Source organism: Leptinotarsa decemlineata, unplaced genomic scaffold (assembly GCF_025532065.1).
Source record: "Leptinotarsa decemlineata unplaced genomic scaffold, Ldec_3_MD MMD2_P_RNA_scaffold_4, whole genome shotgun sequence".
Classification (NCBI taxonomy): Eukaryota; Metazoa; Arthropoda; class Insecta; order Coleoptera; family Chrysomelidae; genus Leptinotarsa; species Leptinotarsa decemlineata.
In genome coordinates, this window is record NW_027412531.1 from 1,438,028 (window position 1) to 1,452,909 (window position 14,882).

Sequence of the window (14,882 nt, forward strand, 5' to 3'; positions counted from 1 at the left end):
TTTTTCAATTCAATTTTTAATTTAATTATTGTAATTAGATTTTTATGAAAAATAATGCATCAGAACACTTGATTGAAAAATGAATTTCATAAAGACTGACAAAATTATGTTTGAAAGTCAGCTGATAGCGAATAGCGCATTGATGTTCCTCTTATGTGTTATTTACAGGAACATAAAAAAATATTCGAATAATTGATTTCTTCGTTTGTTTGGAAATGGTTGACAATGTTCCATGATGCATTTAATTAGTTCAGACTTCCATTGTCTAATATGATATAAATTAACTTGAAATTCCTGAAAGAACCTTTAAAGAATCAAAAAAGTCAGCTGAAAAATAACTATGATATTGAGCAAAAAAACTGAAATTATAATGGAATGAAATACCAACAACCAAAAAATCAAAAATAGTGAACTAATAACATGAAAAGATGAAAACTAAAAAATTATTACCAAGAAATGAAAATTAAAAGATTCCAAACCAAGGTACTTCACGACGGTTCGATTGTTAGTATCCACAATGATCTTCGGGTGAAAACTGGACATATTCCTCAGCGATCTGACTATTTATAGGTCATTCTAGTGCTTTCACTTATCTCCTCTTCCCTCTCTCCGCTTCATCGGTTTTAGCGGGAGCTGACCGTTTGGCGGGAGGCTTCATTGCTTGAATTTTGGTGAATTTATAATCATGCATTTTATGTCTTCGCAAGATTCTTTAAACCGATGAATATTTTATACCCAAATCTTCTTCAGCACTTCTTATCGATGACTCGGGAAATGCGTGAAAATATGCTAAGACATTAATCTGGTTGTCTTCGAAAGTTACGGGTCGAGGCAAGTTTCTTGGTGCTTTTGAAGTTGATCCAAATCCATTGAAATTGTTCTGAATTCGTATAAATTTCTTGAGGTTCATTGGCGGTAGATTCGGATACATTTCATTGAACTTTCTACATGTTCTGCTGATAATTTTGTCACACTGTCCAAAAATAATAAACAAATTTATAAGAACTTCGTTTGAATAGTTTTGTTCCATCGTTTTGAAGGTATTTGCAACTTCTGAAGTGACGAAAATGTCGATATTATTAGAAGAATGTCACAACGCTACTGTCAAATAGTAATCATGGCCTGCTTACCAAATACCGAATGGAAATACCATTCTGAAGGGACATTTTCACAAATAAATGTTCATAAGTCCGAAACTTGACTAGTTAGGTATAGGTATGATATACATAGAAAGAAAGCAAATTTCAGCAGATTTCCGAATTTCCAATAATATACAGGGTGTTCCATTTAAAATAATCAAATTTCAGCAACTTTTTCAAGCAAACGAAAAAACTGTATTTTTTTACCACCCTGTATTGAAGTAACGGAGATTTGGCTGACGTGTGGGGAGTGTCCTAGTATCACCTAAATCCAAACCAAATTTCGATATCATAGTACTTCTTAACTAAAAGATATCGGCATTTTTAGAAGTCATGATTTTCGAAGAATAAAATTGAAATTAATTTTTATTTCGAAAACGGTAACAGATAGGTATAGGGAAATATCAAGAAAAGTTGTCGGGTAATTGTTGGAGATTCCAAAAATAATATTATATACAGAGTATTCCATTTGAAAAATCAAAGTTGCTACTGCTTTCTAATAGAAGCGGCAACACCGCATTGTCGAAAATATTTTAGTTGGCTAGAGAATGTCCGAATATGCCCTCCATCAACTTTTCAAAGTTATCCGTTGTCTGGTTCACCAGAAACGTCTAATGTGCCATCCACCGTGAATCAGCCTGTATATGGTGTGGTTCGAAACTCTGGCCATTGCAGAAGCCCACAAGAAGCCCCTAGTCTGGTTGAGATACAGGGACGACACCTTCACAATATGAAACCATGGGAATGCAGAACTAGACACCTTCCTGAAGCACATCCACAACGGTAGTCCTTCCATCAATTTCACAATGGAGAAGGAATTCCACAAAAAAAATTGCCATTCTTAGACGTATATTAGAAAATGGAAGTCCAAAATAATGAAATGCAAAATTGATTTCTTAATGAAGGTAATATTTAAACATTCATTATTGATATGTAAGATTTTCAGTAATATTTAGCAATAACTAGCTGAGATTTGTGAGTTTGATACTATATCAGAGCCATATCAAATGTTTTTATGAGTATTTCATGGCTCAAAATTTTTTTAGAAGAGAGTTACCTGATCAAAAACTGTTAATTGGACGCCATCTTCAGAAGTTTATAAAATATTGTACCCTTTTTTAACTGTAAACCAACTCAGGTACACCGGGATAGAAAACACTTCAACCATACAAATGAAACAAGAAATACAGTTACTAGAGAGTTTCAACAGAGGTTAGCATCCTCAACCTTGAAATGAATCAATGAATGAGAATGGTAAATAATTTCTATCGGATTTCCACTGTCTCTACCTATGAAGAAAAATCAGAGTGTCACAACTTCTGTTGTGAGGGTCTTCAAATTCTTGAGATCTGGAACTCCGACAGTCTTCAGCAGTAGTAAACTCAAATTTATATGCTACAGTTCAACAAGATACATCAAAGACAATCTCTTCACCACATAAAATCAACGTATTCCAGGTTCGATTTTTCTATTTATTCTTGTTTTTATGTTTTCAGCTGATTTTGAACTTGGCTTTTTTCGGCATTGATGCTTCCATGCTTTTTATGCTTGTATGCTTCTACCTGGCGGAAGTCAGATGTTGGAATTCATCCTGATGGACGGTTCTCGAAAAATGTTAACTGAAATCTCCACTGTGTGTCTCTAGGCGGAGCCAGGTCCACAAAGGTTCTCTCAAATGTGTTTTCTTCACACATAGAATCGATATCGGTTCAAAGTTCGGGCAACGCTACCACCTGTTACATCCTTCTCTTCATATACAGGACGCCCATCGATTCCAAGTATGACATTACTAAAGATAGGTGGGATTACCTGTCCGTAACTCAGTTCTTATTCTACTTTGATCACAATAAAAACAAGTATATGACAATTTGAGAGAAATAACACCCACCATAGTTTAATTCATGCAACTTTTCAACAACTATTGCAACAATCCGAAGACTGTATCCAAATATACACCGACGCATCCAAATCAGAAGAAGGAGTGGGGGCAGCATTCACCAGTACTGCCTTCAATCACTCCTTCAAACTACCAGCAGAAAGCACTGTATTCTCAGGAGAACTATATGCCATATGTAATGCACTTGAATATGCAGAGAAAAGCGATCACTCAAAATTCTTGGTAATTACCGACTCACTGAGTACACTGGAGGCAATAACGAAGCTAAACCGAGAACACCCATACTTCACATCAAACATAAGCTCCACTCAATCATTGAGAAACGTAAACATATCCACTTTATGTGGGTTCCATCACATGTTGGTATAGCAGGCAACGAAAGGGCCGACCAGCTAGCAAAGGATGCTATTACTAACCCACTCACAGATATTGAAAAAAGAATTGCCCACCCAGACCTGAAACCGTTTTACAAACAAATCCTTACTAACGTGTGGCAACAGCAATGGAATGGATCCAACTCTAAGTTATCAACAATCAAACCATTGGTCTTACCCTGGAAATCACTTCCAATAAAGAGAAAATTGCAAGTTATCCTATCACGTCTTCGACTAGGGCATACTCGCTTCACTCATGAATACATCCTCAACGGTAATAACCCTCCTACATGTGAAGTTTGTGACTGTGCCATAAGTGTTAAACATATTTTATTCGAGTGCGCATCTTACTCCAACGAGAGAGTCGAGTACGACATCCCCCCTTCAATTGAAGCAGCGTTAGGACAAAATTGTAACTATGAAAAACTAATTGCCTTTCTAAGACGTATAAAGCTGCTGCAACGTATATGAAAATTTATTGTAAGAAATCAATGTACTATGAAATTTGAATTGTCGCTAATAACCCTCGAGGTTGATGCGACATTAAATAAATGTAATTAAAAAAAAAGTATGTGACTCACGTCAATTTGTACACGTAACTGTGAGATGAATTGAAATGATCAAAATGAAGAACTAGGTCTTTGATTTATTTGGAGTACTACTACAGACTGATCAGAAGAATCCCAGATCTGTGAGAATAGAAACTTAAATAATTTGTATGTTACAATCTACAAGTTGAAATTGACAAAAAAACGTTCTTTCTGTTCAGATTGTCTCAACAACAGTATTGAATAAAAAGTGGAAGAATGGAATGTTGCATATCATAAACTCATAATGAAAGCCAAGTTTCTCTCATTTCAATTCGTCATATTATCATAAAGTTTTTTTCACATAGATATTAATGTAGATAATACAAACACCAGGAATACATACCCACTATTCCTTCAGGATCGAACGGTTTAGCTTCGTATACAGAATATATAGTGGGATTCTGGTATCTATGGTTACCCAATATCAGCCCATCTATGTAACCTGTTGCTCCCCCAATACAGTTTTTGTGAGAAAGATTTTCGTGTAGTCCTCCTGGTCCCATGTATCCCCTGCAATATGTAATCTGATATAGAGTACAAGAGAGTATAGACATTCAAGACATAGTACCTCGGGCATTTTGGTGCAGCTACTGTGAATATCACAGCAGTATGAGTCAGCAAAAGTGAAATAACTACCACCCATCCTTTCCATATTCGCATAATATCTGCAAAAATGCCCTGAAAAAAACTGTGATTGAATTTCCGAAAATTCATTAGATTCTCCGTTGGATTGACTTTTTTTTATTATTCAGATTTTGATGAATGGAAAAACCGAAAAATCAACAAATTTCTCTACTGAAAAAAGTTTTTCGGGAAAAATAAGACAATTTAACATTTTTCATTCTGCATACATTATATTTAGGATTTGTGTAATAATTCACTCACCCTTTTTTATAGAAAAAATGTATAATAATGGCAAACAATTTTCAATATTGCAACGCTTTTCGGTGAAACGGTGATAATTTTCATCAAATGTGTCTGAAAAATACTGCACACTGACTCACTCATCACCCGAAGACGATTGTGGTTACTAACAATCGAAACGTCGTTGGTGAAGTAACGGCTCAAAATCTTTTAATTTCTATTTTTTTCCTAATGTTCAATTTTCAATTGTTGCTTGTATTTTATTTTATTGTAATTTAATTTCAACTCTCAACTCTGTGAGAGAGCATCTTCAAGAGGAAGATCAAACCGTTTGGTGTGTAGCTTATCGTTGTCCAACCACTAGTTCTGGTTGCGCAAAAACAAAGAAGGACATAACCACTTTTTCAACTTTTTGACCTTTCCAATTTTTTTTACACAAGCACTACAGAAAAATTCTTATGGCACTCTCAGATTGGTGCCTGTGCGAAGGTGGTGATTTACATTGGATTTGAATCGCTAGAGATTGAGTACATTTGGAAAACTCATATGAAGACAGTTCTTCAAATGGAAGAGTTCTAAAAAAAAGAAGTTGTAGGTGTACTGAGTTGAACCTAAAAACGATATGCAGCCACAGTCCGTCGCGTATTTCTGATATATACCGCTCTTGGTGGAATCAAATGTGCCAAGTCACTTGAACATTTCCCATGAAAGTATCTATAAAAAAGAGACAAATTTCCAACGTTTCTTCGATGTTCCAGGCTATTAATGTTGCACGTGCTGTTCGCGCTTTTTCTGGATAGAATCCAGCAACTTCAGGGTATGTTTGGGGGCAGAGCCCTACACACGAGAAAAATACTCCAAAGACGGTCTGATCTGAGCTGATCTGACATTATTGAATTCGGTTCGGAAACATTTATTTTTTTGGAGAAAACCGATGCCTGGGTTTTTGTGGCATTGAATTTTAAACCATCAAAAACCACATGGAAGCTGACGCCGTTTTTTTGTCATCCCATGCACCATTTGTGATGGGTCAGTATCCACCAGAGTCCTCAAAGTCTTTTTCTGGATTACTGCAGATTGACCACTTCGTAGCTCAACTTCAAAATTTGATTCTCCGGAACCAATTTCAGCAAACCAACGTCGAATAATGCGTGCATTAACACTATCATTGCCAAATGCCTAGTTAATTTTTCTGGCTGTTTCGGCAGCGCTCTGGTTCAATTCTTTGAAAAAAATTGGTCCAAAATCGCTCAACAACATCATATGGTAATGAAGAGGCAAGAAGGAAAAAAAGTAAAAACTTGAAATATAGAAAAAATAAACAACATCAATGTAAAGAGTACAAAGTTTTCTATCTATCAGTGAATACAGTATACATTGCATTTCTTTAATGTTCCCCCCTTTTTAGTACTTGAACGGGTCAACTCAATAATTGCAATTTGGGATAATGAAATTAATAAATGAATACTTTATTCTGAAGTGAAATTGACATGGCGAATGGGCGCCATCGGGAAAAAATTAAATAGAAAGGGGGGTCTTGTGAGACATACAAATATTTATTATTCTCTGCCGTATATCCAATATTGAAGCAGGTTCAGTTCCGTACACCTTTTACTTCAAATGCCCCATACAAATTTCTAAAGGTGTCAAATCTGACGAGCGGGCTGGCCATTCTGTAGGACCTCGACGGCCAATCCAACGATCGGGAAAACTAGTATCCAACTAGTGTCTTACTTATCTGGAGTGACGTGGTGGTGTTTCATCTTGTTGATATACAATATCCAAATCGAATTCATTAGGATTCGCTTGTACGATTTCAGTTGTTGGAATTGCTATATGGTAGATAAAAAGGATTATTTCTAGAAATATCGATATTAATGTGTTTGTCTCCAGGAAATTATTGAATGTTTTCTCATTTTGTAGTTGGTGAAGATATTGATTTCATATTCTAGGGTTGTGAAGTATTCCTCAGGAGCTTCAAAATGATGTGTCAGAAGACCCCCCTTTCCATTCAATTTTTTTTCCTAGATGGCGCCCATTCGCCATCTTGAAAGTTTCATCTGTCAGTTTTACTTCAAAACAAAGTATTCATTTATTAATTTCATTATCCCAAATTTACACTTTTTGAGTTGACCCGTTAGCAAATTAAAGGAGAGGGACATTGAAGAAATGCACTGCTGTATACCACAACACAGTAAAATAAATGTTTATTGAGATATGGAGCTATAAAAACACATGGCATTGAAACGGACAAAACCTTCGAAACAACCTATTGATATACATATGTTCCTCCGACACGACGTAGGTAATATTGCAAATGTTTAACGCAAGTCAAAATATGTATCCAATTGAAAGTATTACTCTAGGATGTTGAACATATTTTTGTTGAACAGAATATATTCTTAAATACACACATCGGAAAAGTCTAGGGATATTTTTAAAAATGGCAATAATTTTTTTTAGATCGCTTTAGGAAAAAAAAGTTGACAGGTGATTATTAAACGAATGTAACTTACAACAGAATTTATTAAATGGTAAAAAATACAAAGTGCGCAAATAAGCAAAACTAAAAAAAAATATGGCTCTTCTTTGGCACCCCGAAAAAAAATCAAATTGGAATCAGTACAAAGTATGGCGTCCACGCTGGTTTATTACGGCCCTACATCTATCGTGCATCGACAAAATAAGATTGTCAATGTCTTGTTGAGGTACATTTGCCCATTCAGCGATTAAAAGCTCTCTCAATTGAAATGTTATGTGAATGTTCCCCATATGCGGAGTAATTCTTCGTTGAAGTATGTCCCACACATGCTCGATGGGATTCAGGTCCGGTGATTGTGCTGGCCATGGCAATACATCAACTCCTTCGTTGGTGAGCCAGTCAGTCACTAGACGCGCGACATGTGGACGAGCATTATCGTGCATTAGGTGGAAGTTTTCACCAACAGCACCAGCAAACGGACGGACGATAGGTAGAAGAATGGTGTCGAGGTACTGTCGAGCTGTGAAGGAGCAATTTGGAAAAACGAGATCGGTTCTGCCGCCGATCATGATTCCGCCCCATAGCATTACTGTACCACCTCTGTATGTGTGGACTTCCTGGACATGTCTCAAACGTTCATTATTTCCAGGTCGTCTCCACAGTCTTAATCGACGAGAATCTGGATGAAATCCAAATCTGGATTCGTCTGTGAACAAAACTGTGGCCCAATCATTTGCATCCCAGTTTTGATGTTCTTGACACCACTCTAATCTTCTACCGCGATTGCCTCTCGACATAGGTGGACACCTAAGTGGCCTTCTGTTGTGGAGATCTGCTTCATGCAGTCAATTTCTGACAGTATCACGACCAATGGTTACCTGGTGCGTCTGCTGCAACACGTTAACCAACTCAGGTGCTGTGATTGTCGGTTGTCTTCTTGCGGTTAAGACCAAAAATCGGTCTTGAACTGCAGTTGTAGCGCGTCCTCGCCCTGGATGTTGTTCGGCTGGACTGCCAGTTTCACGGAAACGCCGCCACAATCGACTGATAACACTTTGGGAGACCCCCAAACGAAGAGCTACATCATTTTGTCGCATGCCACCTTGAAGAAGCCCTACAGCTCTATTCATCTCAGCCAATGGTAAGTGATGGCGTTCCATGTTAAAACACAATATTTCCAGTTTAATTGCTGAGCAAGAACTGCATAGAATGTACAAACTCAACACTTTCAGATTATTCATTTTAGCCGAAAACCTACAGTTTGTTAAAAACTTGATAAAAGATTAGTTACCGTTTTTGCAGGCTTTGTTCAACCCATAGAAATCTACAGGGTGGTCGAGTGTACCAATTTAATCGAAATTAAACGACCTCATGCATTTATTTCTATGATATTCAGTATGTTATAAAAATATTCCTAGACTTTTCCGATATGTGTATTTTGTAGTAGGATACAATATCAAGAAGTTTCGACAAACTTTCCCCCCTCAATTTTCCAACGGATGGTTATCGATTGAATTTTAATTCACGGAAAATCTAGTGAGTATTCATATCAAATGTCAGTGTTTCGAAAAGTAGAGGTACAACATGAAACAATATTTCAAAAATAAATTCACCTGCTCGGGCTGCTCTTGCGATCTGTCCATACTATATATACACACTATCGAAACTACAAAATAGGCAATGCTGAAACGTTGCAGAACTCCAAATAATCGAAGATAATTGAGATCGGCTCCACTGTTGAGGAATATTCCTAAACAAAATAATTTGATGGATCTCTGGAAGAAATAAATCAAATATTGAAAAACAATAATAGGAGAAATGAAGAGGAATCTTGAAAACTGTTTTACTATGAATTCCAGAAGTCTGATGGATAGATAAAACAGTGCTACTTTTTGCATCATTTACGTTATAGAAACTGTATTTTCTAGAAATAGGAATAATGAAATACAAATCAGTTAACAGAATATAGTTAATGATAAAAGAAAAAGAAAAAAACACCTCAAAAGTGCTGCTTCGTTACCTTCTTTACATAAAAGAGGACATATGCCTCATCACTTACAAGCGATTTTGTTGAAATTGGGGACACGTGTGATTGTTTGTATTCATTGCATGTGCCACTTTGAGGGTGTCTGCAATATGCTGTGTAATGCCCGTTGTAAGTAGTCACACAGTGATTCGAAAGTGCAAATAAATTATAACAAGGAACCATATTGTCTGCTGTATAGTTGCTCATATCTAATCCTTCTAAAGAAAAGTCAATAGCAACATTCAATTTGCCTCTGAATCTCTCCGTTGGAGAGAATCTTCTTAAATGAATTACTAAAATACGGGTAAACTTATGGATTGATAGGGACTTTGTGCATTTTCTTTTTTTCCTTGCACTCCTAATACTTTGGTTTTTCATCTCCATCCAGAGTTTCCTCCCTTGTAAAGAAATCCAAGCATTGTGACAGAGTCAATTGGCCAGTTCTTTGTGGTATGGGTAGAGACAAATCCCAGAAAGCATCGAAGGTTACTGATGAGTCACCACAGTGTGTGCACTTCATAGTGGATTTTAATTGACTAACAAAATTGTCTACAATCTTAAAGTTGTTCATGTTTGAATATCTTAGCCAGAACTTCTGGGCTTTTCCGCTGTCGCTCAATTTTTCGTCAATCTCCGATATGATCGGTTCAGGTTTCTCAGTAATTCTATCATTGAGGTCCTCATGTAAACCTTCAAAAATATATCGAAGGAAATCCTGTACGTCTTGATGGGCAAATCGTTGTTGCAGTGTTTATTACTCTATCAGATGAAACTTATGACCACAATTCCTTGATAACTTCTACGAATGATTTGATTAAAGCGTGAGTTATACTAGAAATACTAGTATTGATATCTTACATGTATGTATCCTTTTTCGAGTATTCCAGCAACCGTCTCGTGTTTGATAAACATTGGATTACACTGTTCATGAAACAGGTGTCTTCAATATTTTTAAACCCATAAAACCCAAGAGTTCTGAATTATTTCTAGTTTCATAAATTATTCTTGTTACAACATTTTGTAAATAATGATATTTATACTACATTTCTTTCGAAAAATTTTGCAAATAAAATATTCACAGAGAGAAAATGTGATAGATTACAATCGTAGATGGAATTAGGCGTTACAAGTTGAAAAAATTATTTAAATCGGTGTGGCACCTCTGTAAGTTGCGTCTTGACGACTATCCCTCTGTGGAATGAAATGGAACAGAAATAATTTTATGAACTACCGAAATGATTTTTCAGCGGTGCCACTATTTGATTCAATCATCACTAATAACATAAATTGAATGATGTATTTACCTTTGTGATATTGAATATCAAGGTTTTATTAGGAACATTTCTTTTGAAACTAGAGGACAAACTGATCGGTATACACACTCCCATTATCCATACAAACGAAGGGAAAACCAAGTCAGCTAGATGAAGACCATTCCACTTAGCATGTTCAATAATTCCGTATCCACCACATCCAAAATTTGCAAATATCATAGTAACAATAGTCAATCTGAAATCAAAACCTGTTAAAGTTTCTGTTGACAATTCCATACTGGGAGAGAGGTATTTTTTATTATTGGACAAGAGTACTCGTATAAGAGTACTCGTACTCCAATATTTGATGAAAATAAACATTTTTTTGTCTTTTTCATGTGAATTATTCATAAATGAAGTGAAGATTCACTTTCGTTTCTTAACTTAATTTCCAATTCATTTGAAAATCATAAGAAAGTAATTTTTCGTTACGAAATCAATAGAAGAAAAATATTCACCCTCTAAAAGTGTCAAGAGACTGTACTCTTTTCTTCGGAGCCTTTTTGTCGGGTTCCACGACTTTTGGTATACATTTCCTCCACAGTCGAAAAATGCAATAGACGAGTAGATATAGTGCTACGTATAACAGAATAACGGTCAATATAGCTGAAACAGAAATATGAATAATTCATTCATGATTCAAAATTACTACATAGTATAAAACAAAGTCGCTTCACGCTGTCTGCCCTATGTATGCTCAGAAATTCAACAGATTTTGATGCGAGTGATTCAAGAGAAAGCTCTCTATACAGGGGGTCACATAAGTATGTTGAAATATTCAAGTGACGTATTCCTAAGGAAATTCAAAAATAAAGTATATATGAACTTGTGTCCGAAAATGCTTCGTTTCGAAGATACGGGGTGTTGAAATTGAATTGAAATTATTTGCACGAAATTCGGTACCCGGAGTTTTTTTGACGTGAGAAATCAAAATTTCGTAATAATTTCCATGTAACATCTAGAGGGCGCTGCGGTCGCTGTCATTATTTATTTCAAATTGCCCTAACTTTTTTGACAGTAAACTTTTGGTACTTTTCATGTTTATAAAAATAGGAGTTCGCTGTCACATTTTTAACTATTAATTGACAAAATTCACAGTTCGAAGTTTATAAAGTGATTTTTCGGTACCATGTCCGACGGATGCTGAAATGGTTGATATGGTTTCAGAATACGACTTGGCTGACGGAAATTCAAGCGAGGCCAAACGCATCTATAAGGAAAGGTATCTCCAACGCGTGACTCCTTGTGCAGCGACATTTGCGAATCTTTTCCGGCGACTTTCCGAATCTGGAAGCTTTAAAACAAATTCTGCAGTAGGACGGCCACGGACTACAAGAACTGTAGAATTGGAGGAGGCGGTTTTGGAAGAAATTAGTGAACATCCAGATACAAGTACAAGACAAATTTGTCAAACATTAAATGTGAGTCACATGACAGTTTACAGAATTTTAAAGGAACAGCAATTATATCCTTATCATATTCAGTGTGCCCAGGCACTTACGCTACGTGATTTCCAACCACGTATCGAATTTGCTCAATAGCTTCAAAGAAAAGTCGAACAATATCCGCAAATTTTATAGATTAGGCTAATTTTTTAAAAAATGGTATCATGAACTTCCATAACAACCACATCTGGGCGAAAGATAACCCACATGCGATAACGCAAACTTATTTTCAAGACAGATTCTCTTCTAATGTATGGGTAGGCATGATTGGGGATTATTTAATTGGGCCCTATTTTCTCTCCTTACGTTTTAATGAAGATGCTTACCCAAATTTTACGGAACACGAGCTTTCCCGACTTGTGGAAGATGTACCCATTGGTCTCCGAAATCACTCTTGGTTTATGCACGATGGAACTCCTGCTCATGATAGCAAGAAATTTTTCACACGTAGCATATCCCCAACGATGGATAGGAAGAAGAGGCACTGAGCATTGGCCCCCGAGGTCATCGGACTTCAATCCCGTAGATTTTTTCATTTGGGGGCACCCAAAATCACTAGTTCATGCCAGCCCCATTGAAAACGAGGCAATGTTGAGGGATCGAATCATAGCTTTCTGCGAAACGATAAGAAACACTCCGGGCATTTTTCAACGGGTGCGGAATTCTGTGATGAGGAGAGCAGAAGCTTGTATTACTGTTGGGGGTCGTCACTTTGAACAGTTGTTGTGATCGTTGTTTCGTTAAATTTTTATATGTTTATTTTCCTGATAAATACATAGTACTTCTCCGAATTGTTGTTTTACAAACCCCTAAATGTAGCACTTTCTAATTGAATAATTGAACCTGACAAATTTTTTAAATTTGGATTGAATAAACAATTCGATAATGCTCTGTTTAGAAAAAGTCTGTACGGGTATACTGCGTATAAAGTTTGATGAAAATAACTGAAATTGCAAAAAACTCATGACAAAATCCTACCATGTTTTGAAAAATTTCAACCATCTTCATTTCGAAAAAGAATCATTCTTCGTTAAACATTTTATAGGAAGAAGTTGTTTATTTTGACGAGATCCACCACATACTCAGTTCTTGTAATGTTCTCAGCAATTCACTTAGCGCCCAGGAGCTGAGTAATATGCATCAATATAGAAAATTGTGAATATCTCGAAAACGATCACCTCCAGCGTTGTTGAGGAGGTGTACCTTTTTTAATTGGAAAAGTTGTGGGAATTAGGTTTTTCCATGGAAAGTACCAACAGTTTACTGTTAAAAAAGTTAGGGCAACTTGAAATAAATAATGACAGCGTACGCAGCGTCCTCTAGATGTTACATGAAAATTAATAGGAAATTTTGATTTCCCACTTCTAAAAAACCCCGGGTACCGAATTATAAGCAAATAACTTATTTTTTGCAAGAGTTATTTCCAAAAAGCGAACAAAAAAATTCAATTTCAACACCCCGTATCTCCGAAACGGAGCATTTTCGGATACATAGTTCACATAGACTTTTTTTCTTAAAATTGTCTCAGGAATAAGCCACTTGAATATTTGAACGTACTTATGTTACACCCTGTACATATGATATAGATAAAATAGTAGAGAAACACAGACAATTTCAGAGGTTCCTGATGTGACGTCGTAAATAAATACATTTTTTGCGCCTATATTTCAATTGCTGGCTGAATCCTACGAGATAGATCAAAATAATGTACTACAGTATTGTACACCTTGAAAAGGTCTACAAAAAGTCAGCGATGGTATATGTCTATCTCTAAGGAATAACCCACAATAACCATTTTTATTCTCGAGAAATAATGGTTTATTTACGAAGCGATTACAAGCAATACAGCATTAATCCTTATCCAATTCAGTATCGTGAATACACTATGCAATTGATATGACTTTTAACAGCATGTAATTTGAATGAATATTTGAAATTCAGAGACATTACAGTTGCGGTGGTACCGGCCAAAGAGCCGTTGGCGCGTGCCTACAAGTAGCGCGTCAAAGGCCGAGCTTTGCCCTACAGCACTTCATGATTGGCAGCGATTGCACGCGTTTATATGTGTACTAGTTGTTGCCCGTGACTTCGCCCGGGTTGAATATGGTTTGTCACATTGAATTTCGTGACAGACCATTTTGAACAACTAGTTACAATATTTTTCCAATAACCCAAAAATTCAGGTTCTCAACTTCAAAACTATCGAAATTCAATACAATAGTGTCTGGCTGCCAGTTGTGCTAATTCATTTATCGTTACCCAGGATGCAAGTGTAGTTCTACTATGGACGTGAACTAGCTTTACATCTCCGGTGCTGCGCCCCAGTGTGGTTTAATAGCGCTAACGCTGGACTACTTGAAGCCCAGCTTAACCACACAATGCGGCTTATCAAAGGTACGATCAAATCAAAACCCACTTTCTGGCTCCCCACGCTTGGCCACATAGCCCCTCCTCACCTCCGTAGAGAGCACACTTTCGTCAGGGAATTCAAGAAGATCATTAATAATCTTCAACTACCGATCCACTTCGAAACCCTCGCCCTCGAAAGAAACCGACTCCGCTACAGGCCCCCTCTCAGAACTGGAAAATCTTTACTTGATGCCGGCTTTGACATAACTGCCCGCTGGCGAGAAGAATGGGAGGTCAATGGTCCACTAGCCTACCACAGGATGTCTTGCATATTCAGCAAACCACATGGATTAGACCTAGAATTGGTACCAAATGAGGAAGATACGCTGACTAACTTTTTGAA

The 14,882-nt window shown here is 36.6% G+C and overlaps 1 protein-coding gene across 2 annotated transcripts in view; it reads right to left on the minus strand.

The window, feature by feature from the left end:
- The window catches only part of Hgsnat (Heparan-alpha-glucosaminide N-acetyltransferase), a 42,122-nt gene that overhangs the window by 13,543 nt on the left and 13,697 nt on the right, over positions 1 to 14,882 (minus strand). For both annotated transcript variants that reach the window (XR_012468431.1, XM_074186646.1), the window contains exons 4-8: positions 11,144 to 11,291; positions 10,677 to 10,881; positions 8,960 to 9,121; positions 4,569 to 4,678; positions 4,344 to 4,510 (exon numbers count right to left, since the gene is read on the minus strand). Coding sequence is in view for 1 of the 2 variants with exons in the window: in XM_074186646.1 (XP_074042747.1) it covers positions 4,344 to 4,510; positions 4,569 to 4,678; positions 8,960 to 9,121; positions 10,677 to 10,881; positions 11,144 to 11,291 (792 nt within the window). In the remaining variant the exon portion in view is untranslated. The remainder of the gene's footprint in view (positions 1 to 4,343; positions 4,511 to 4,568; positions 4,679 to 8,959; positions 9,122 to 10,676; positions 10,882 to 11,143; positions 11,292 to 14,882) is intronic.